Below are 8,022 nucleotides of genomic sequence, written 5' to 3' on the forward strand. Positions count from 1 at the left end.
TACTAGCGTATTTATTTACTAGCGTATTTGCTCTTTCTTTCCTTTTTTTATTTCTATAGTGGAGATAGTCGCACGTAATGACAGATCACAGCCATATTATTAAAAGCTTGTGGTAAGAACGGGTTTCGTTCTAGTGCTCGAAAATAATATTCTAAAGCTTTTGTATGCTCTCCATTACTTGTGTGGATAAGGCCTATGTTATATAGTATATAACTTCGATCATAGGGATCAATTTCTAGTCGCATAGCTTCATAATAATTCTGTAAGGCCTCCGCATAATTTCCTTCGGATTGAGCCGACATCCGTTACGGTCGTCATTCGATTCAAAAATTCTCCGTTCCAAAACCGTACATGAGATTTTCACCTCATACGGCTCCTCCTTTATGTGCATAATGAGAATAATCCATGGAATTAAAAAAAAGGTCGAAATATTGTCATTATGAACTGAGCGGGGCTAATGTTTTTACAAGAAATCTCTAGCCAACCCTCTTGCAAAGATCTTTTCTTACCATCAAGCGTGTTCGTACTAGATAAAAAAGTAAACTCCAACAATTTCTTTGTTCTCAACGCTCCTTAATTTCCAGGAATTAGTCACTTCAACAATCTTCGATGGTTATATGGGTATCCAAAGTACGAACAAGATGGATGTTTGTTGTCCCAACCATTTCTCTTAGTTCCGATCCCGATAAAGAAAGGGAATCATTAATAACAAAGTTTTCGTGTTGTTGATTCCTAGGCGTAGTGCTTCTTCCTCTATGCCGCCTATTGGTACTAGTGTAGTAGGGTTGACCCACAATACAGACCCATAGGTGTAACCTTTCGCTCAATACTCGAATCAACAATTGAAGCATCTGAGGTTGCATTAATCAGGGATACGACAGAAGGAATTGCTTTATTTATAAACTTCACCTTCAACAAGCGTAGATTTCTTTTTGTTTTCAATAGCCTTTTTCTATTCTGAATAATGTGTCTTTTTCCTAAGACTGAGAGTGGTAAAGTAAATAAAAAAGTAAATAATAAATAAAGAATAAAGAGAATAAAGTAAAATATATATATAATAATAATCAAATCGCACCATCTCTGTAATAAGTAAATGCCTCTTTTCTCCTGAAGTTGTCGGAATTATTCGTAATAAGATATTGGCTACAATTGAAAAGGTCTTATCAATAAAATTTCCATTTATCTGCGATCTAGGCATAGGTAGCAATCCATTCTATAACTCTTTTCATTACCCCTCGTGAGAAAATAAAATGATCTCACAAACAAAGGAAGTGTACAGTACGAAATAACATAAAAGTAGACCCATTCCATTTTTTAAAAATTCTTCGAGCCCGGAGGCTAAAGAAAAAGTGATAAAAAAAAAGTGATGAAAAGTTTTCTATTTTTATAGCAAGTTTCCTAGTTAGAATTGATATTGTTCGTACCTATCGAACAATCTAATATGAGTAACTCGCTATTCGCTCGGGGTATCGGCCATAATAATTATGTGGGAGATGGCCGAGTGGTTCAAGGCGTAACATTGGAACTGCTATGTAGACTCTTGTTTACCGAGGTTCGAATCCTCTCTTTCCGCACCTTCACCTAATTCGCCAATGTAACTGACTACAATGTATCAAATAAGAACATATACTAAAGAATTAGACCCTTCTTTAGTTCTCTATTCCCAATTCCTTTTTAATATGGAATACGTAAAATAGCATACAGGGGATGAAAATCTCCTTACGTATCTATCATACATGAATAGGAGAAAAATCTCCGAATCAAACCCATTCCCCTGTCTTCCTTTACTTAACCTTAACTCAGGTGAAAAGGGGGCAGAACCCTTGTTTTTATTTTAGTTAGGTTTAAGTCTGACGAGAATATATTCTACGACAAGCAATTCATTTATTTTCAAACCAACCCATTTCCTATCTATTATTTGATTGACTAATCCTTTATATTGTAATGTGTGAAAGGTCAAATGTTTTGGTAATTCCTCATTGGTGGATGAATCAAGATAATTTTGAATCAGAGTTCTAGATTTTTTGTTCATCCTCGCTGAAATAATATCTCAGGGTTTGCAGCGATAACTTGGTATATCTACTGTACGCCCATTAACTAAAATATGTCTATGGTTAACTAATTGACGGGCTTGAGGAATAGTCAAGCCATACCCAATCGAAAAAGGATGTTATCAACCGCATTTCAAGTAATTGTAGTAAAACCTGACCTGTTGACCCTTTGGCTTTTCTGGCAATACGAACGTATTTAAGTAATTGTCGTTCTGTAAGGCCATAATGAAAACGCAATTTTGTTTTCTTCTAAACGAATACGGTATTGAGATTTTTTACCAGGGCGCGATTGGTTTCTAAGATCGCTTCCGGCTCTAGAGCCTTTACTAGTTAGTCCCAGTAAAGCCCCAGACGGCGTATTTTTTGAAACAGGAGCCCTCGGTAACGTGACATAAGGACTCCTTATTAATTTGAATTTTATTGAAATTTCATAAACCGAAATTAAAACTGAACTAAATGAAGCGAAATCGACTGAAGGATTGTACTACAAATATTAATGAGATGAATTGGATCAATATCCATACTTTACTTTTTGTTTTTTTTGTATTGTATATAATGTATACAAAAATAGAAATAAATATATATATAATATATAAAAATAATATTAATATATAAATATAAAAATATAAAATATTTAGATATAAAATATTTAGAATATATATAATAAAATAGATATAATATATAAATAAATTGAATATAATATTAAATAGATAAATAAATTAAACCAAAAGAGTTTCCCTTTTTCTTGATTTATTCTGCAAAGATCTAACTCCTCAAATTGATCCCTAATTGGAAGTTTCGACGAGATAATAAACAGATTGTTGACCTTTGGAAAGAATTGGAAAGAAAGGAAAAAGCTTTTCACTGTTTGTTCTTTGATTTCAAAAAAACATTCTAAATTATGTAAAAAGGCAAAAAGCAAACAAATAGGAAAGCCGGCTATCGGAATCGAACCGATGACCATCGCATTACAAATGCGATGCTCTAACCTCTGAGCTAAGCGGCTCAAATAATAGAAATTTGGTATCCATAGGGATTCAGCAAACTATTAGATCTTATCTATTAACTATCTATTAGTTATTCATAATTAATATGAATTATTAATATGAATTAGAGACTCAATTTAGAAAAACTAAAATTTTTCTAATTTTAATGCCATACTTAATATAAACTTAATATAAATATAACATATTTAATATAATAATGGTAGATTCAATCTAATATTCAAGCTAATGTTGATAGAATCTAATAATTCGATTTAAATTAAAATTTTATATATATATTTATTATTTATCTATATATTTTATATATTTAATATATTTAATATCTTTTTTTATCTTAGTTATATTTCTTTTATATTAATATAGTAATATTACTAATATTACTGACTCCATTTTATTTTCTAGTTTATTTTATATTTTAGTATATTTACATCTAAATTATATAGAAATAGAAAATTTTTTATATAAATTTCATTTAATCGATCGATTTAATAGATTTAATCTAGATTAAATTTATTTCTATTTAGTTTAGAGTTCTAAATAGAGATAATTAGGTCAAAATCTTTTTATGCAGTTATATATTTTATGATTATATAAATGAAACGTTATAAGTCTAGATAATTAGAATGAAACTCTTTTTAGACTCAAAAATTTGAATTATCTTCGAATTCGAAATAGAAATGAATGGAATAATTAGTTCTAGTTATTAAATAGAAATAATTAGTTCTAGCTATTATACTATATAAAAAAAATAATTAATTTCATTTTCATTTTAATAATGAATAAATTCAATTTTCATTTTATTTTTAGTTATTATGGTTATATAGGATAGTCTAATAATAAAATAAAAATGAAATTAAAAAAAAAAGATGCAACCCATAGAAATGAAATCGAGATCATAATGAGAGACTCCTTTCTTTTGTTTTCATTCATAAAGACAGAAGCTAAGACGAAAAAAGAATCGACCCTTCAGTATTCCACCAAATTGCCTGAGAAAACTGAGTAAAGAGGACATATATATGTTATGAAATACCCATCTATATTGAATTGCGAATACAGAAATGATAAATATTTTTTTGGACCAAATAAAAATTAATATGGGTCTCCGATAGAGACGAAAAACGGATAAACAAACAAGAAAATAGGTAAAGACCCTTCGATATAAGAATCTGTATCTATATCTACTAAATTCAACGGTTTCGCATAAAAAGCAAATAAATAAACGAAAGAAAATAAACAAATGAAAGAAGGGGAAAGGAGGGAGAAAGGGGAAGGAGGGCATCTAATGAGATCTAATCTCAAGACACAAAAGGGGATATGGCGAAATTGGTAGACGCTACGGACTTAATTGGATTGAGCCTTGGTATGGAAACCTACTAAGTGATAACTTTCAAATTCAGAGAAACCCTGGAATGAAAAATGGGCAATCCTGAGCCAAATCCTATTATTTTATTATTTTACGAAAATAAACATGAACAAAGGTTCAGCAAGCGAGAATAAGAAAAAAGGAAAGGATAGGTGCAGAGACTCAATGAAGCTATTCTAACAAATGGGGTTGACTGTTGGTAAAGGAATCCTTATATCGAATATCGAAACTCTAGAAAGGATGCAAGATATACCTATTTTTTTATATGGTATACTAATGAAAAACTATCTCAAAAAAGACGAACCGAACCCGTATTTTTTTTTTTATTTCTATTATATGCAATATCAATTTATATTTATATGAAAATATGAAAAATAAAAAGAATTGTTGTGAATCGATTCCAAGTTGAAGAAAGAATCAATAGAATAGTCATTAATCAAATCATTCCTCCATAGTCTGATAAATCTTTTGAAAAACTGATTAATCGGACGAGAATAAGATAGAGTCCGTTCTACATGTCAATATCAATACCAAACAACAATGAAATTTATAGTAAAGGAAAATCCGTCGACTTTAAAAATCGTGAGGGTTCAAGTCCCTCTATCCCCAACCCCAAAAAGCCCGTTTGCTGTCTATTTATTTTATCCTACCCTTTTTGTTAGTGGTTCAAAGTTCCTCATGTTTCTCATTCATCCTATTCTTTGCCGTTTTACAAGCGTATCCTAGCATAGCAGAATTTTGTTCTCTTATCACAAGTCTTGTGATATAGTGTGATGTGATATATATATGATATACGTAGAAATCTCTTGAGCAAGGAATACCTATTTGAATGATTCATAATACATATGATTACTCATATGAAATTTACAAATCTTCCTTTTGAAGATCCAAGAAATTCCTGTTCGAGACTTTTAATTTAATACTTTTCGTTTTTTTGTTTCATTTTTAATTGACATAGACCCAAGTCATCTAGTATTATGAGGATAATGCGTCGGTAATGGTCAGGATAGCTCAGTTGGTAGAGCAGAGGACTGAAAATCCTCGTGTCACCAGTTCAAATCTGGTTCCTGGCATATGATTAATTTGTGTAGTATCTACTCTACAAATTAATTGATATCAGATCGACATAATACATACTTATCTAGCTAGGTATCTGAGGTAAACCCTCTCTTTATTATTTTTTTATTTGTATTTTTCTCTTTTTTAAAATGAGACAAGTCTCTATTCTAATGTATCTATTATAATGTAGTAAAGACAAAATTTGCTTATCTTTCCTCTTCTTTTTTATTTGTTCATGCGCTTCTCATTAAAAAGAATGGTAATACTTCATACATATTTAATTAAAAGATTAAAATAAAAATAGTTGGTTGAAAGGCCCAACAAAAGTCAGGTCTAGAGGAGTTCAAGGATAGAAATAACCAAGACTCATCTCAGCTACAGGTACAAATGAAGCCGATCCCTTTCATTTGTTCTTTGTATTCTCTTTTATTCCATTTCTTCATTCCTTCTATGCGACTCTCTAGAGTTCATCTAAGTGATGTGCGATACAAGGATTCACGGTACAGAACCCTTGTTGTTCATCCTATTGTCTCAGCTCGTCCGAAATAAAATAAATATAAATAAAAAGTCTCTTCAAAAATCCAGAATCTCAATGATGTATTGTCTTTTATTTCTTTTATTTATTAGCCTATCCATAAGAATACAGATGAAACCTCAATTCCTCTGTTTGAGCTAGAAGAATGTACAAATATTCCTTGAATATTCGAAGTTGTAATTAGTTTCTTATCATTCAATGAGCGTCTTGTATTTCATAAAATTGGGGCAATGTAATCCTTACGTAAAGGCCACCCTATCCAACTTTCGGGCATTAAATACGTTTCAGTCGTGGATGATTTTCATAAGAGATTCCCAACATGTCATAAGATTCTCGTTCTTGAAAATCCGAACTTTTCAAACCAGAAAACAGACGGAATTCTAGGGTTACTCCTTGGAGCAAATACTTTTATACATACCTCTTCCGGTTGATCTACACCGCCTCTATTCTCGTAAGATGATACACACTGGCTAACAGTCCGCCTGGTGCTACATCATAGGCACATTGGAACGTAGATAATTGTAACCATATACATATAAAATAACAGCAATGGATGCCAATCCTCAGGCTTTATTTGTAAGTCTCTATTCTTAATAATCAAGCCAAAGATCTATGAACTAGCCCGTGACTAGCCAAACAGACAAACGACCCTGCATCTTTTATCTCTCCACTTTTCTTTTTATTTGTCATTTTTATAAGATAAGTATTTCGCATTTATGATGAAATCAATTTATGAAGATTAATTCGTTGTCTGTTTCTGTAAAAAACCTACCTAATTTACTAATTCGTGGGAAGATAGTGAACCCTTGTAGTTGAAAAATGTTTCAGGAGGAATCTCTGAAGTAGATGGTGGTTGATAGAGCAATCCTTGATTATAATTTCAGTACGAGTACTGCGTACAAGACAAAACTTGTGATTGGTAGTAAAACACCGATCCCCTGTTGAGATCTAATTCGATCTTCATAGATTTCGCGAGATATTTTCTTACGAAGTTTTGTTTATAGCATCTATAACTGCCTCGGGTTTAGGGGACAGCCCGGCAAATAGACATCCACGGAATTAGCTTATCGACCCCCCCAGTACTAGAATCAATACTGAACATCCCTCCTGTAATTGTACACGCGCCCATAGCAATAACATATTTAGGTTCAGGCATTTGTTCATATAATCTCACTAAAAGAGGCGCCATTTTCATTGTTACTGTTCCAGCTGTTAAAATTAGGTCTGCCTGTCTGGGACTCGATCTTGGTACCAGCCCATAACGATCAAAGTCGAAGCGTGAGCCTATTAATGAAACAAATTCAATAAAGCAACAACTGGTACCATAAAGAAGCGGCCATAAACTGGAAGTCTTGACCAATTTGAAAGATCATTTAATGTAGTTGAAATAACTGAATTTTGGGTTGTTCGATCAAGTAAGGAAATTCGATGGAATTCATACTCAATGTTATTATTATTTTGACTTTTCTTTCTTTTATCTGAATATTCAGGAACTAAGACCATTCCAATGCTCCTTTTCGCCATGCATAAACTGAACCAACAATTAGGATAAGCACGAGTAAGCTTCTATGAATACAGGTACCCCAATACATCGAAACTCATTGCCCATGGATAAAGAAAAACCGTTTCAACATCAAAACAACAAAACTAGAGCAAACATATAATAACAGTTCGAAATTGTAACCAAGCATCGCCCATTGGTTCTATACCGATTCATAACTAAAAGTTTTTCTGGACCCTTTCTAATCAGGGCTAAAACTCCAGAAATTAGAAATGCCAAAATAGGATAGCATGATATTATTAAAATGCCCAGAAAATATCATATTCGTAAAGCAGAAACATAGACGAACTCCTATGAATGTGAAAAATAGATCGGATTAGTCGCTTCGACCTGGAATTCATTGTCAAGTCATCCGCAACTGTTTGTTTAGTCAAAACAACAATTCAGTTTGATCGAATCGTCCAGTTTCGTTTGTTTGCGGTGTTTCATGTTGCGTTTTAAGATTTATT

General features: G+C 32.1%; 1 protein-coding gene, 2 non-coding genes and 1 pseudogene across 3 annotated transcripts in view; 1 reads left to right on the forward strand and 3 right to left on the reverse strand.

Annotated features, from left to right (window-relative positions):
* LOC128289185 (uncharacterized) overlaps positions 1-870 on the reverse strand; it is a 900-nt gene extending 30 nt beyond the window's left edge. The window contains 2 exon segments of the mRNA XM_053025016.1: positions 1-695; positions 698-870. The exon segment at positions 1-695 is cut by the window's left edge and continues 30 nt beyond it. Of these exon segments, the coding sequence (XP_052880976.1) occupies positions 592-695; positions 698-863 (270 nt within the window). The 5' untranslated portion in view covers positions 864-870 and the 3' untranslated portion in view covers positions 1-591.
* A 2,113-nt stretch (positions 871-2,983) lies between these two features.
* Positions 2,984-3,057, reverse strand: TRNAT-UGU (transfer RNA threonine (anticodon UGU)). Its single transcript has one exon. It is a non-coding gene; the product is annotated as a tRNA-Thr (tRNA).
* A 2,361-nt stretch (positions 3,058-5,418) lies between these two features.
* TRNAF-GAA (transfer RNA phenylalanine (anticodon GAA)) lies at positions 5,419-5,491 on the forward strand. Its single transcript has one exon. It is a non-coding gene; the product is annotated as a tRNA-Phe (tRNA).
* Positions 5,492-6,792: 1,301 nt separating this feature from the next.
* On the reverse strand, positions 6,793-7,536 carry LOC128289184 (NAD(P)H-quinone oxidoreductase subunit K, chloroplastic-like; annotated as a pseudogene).
* Between the last annotated feature and the right edge of the window lie 486 nt (positions 7,537-8,022).

Source organism: Gossypium arboreum, unplaced genomic scaffold (assembly GCF_025698485.1).
Source record: "Gossypium arboreum isolate Shixiya-1 unplaced genomic scaffold, ASM2569848v2 Contig00592, whole genome shotgun sequence".
NCBI classification, from domain to species: domain Eukaryota; kingdom Viridiplantae; phylum Streptophyta; class Magnoliopsida; order Malvales; family Malvaceae; genus Gossypium; species Gossypium arboreum.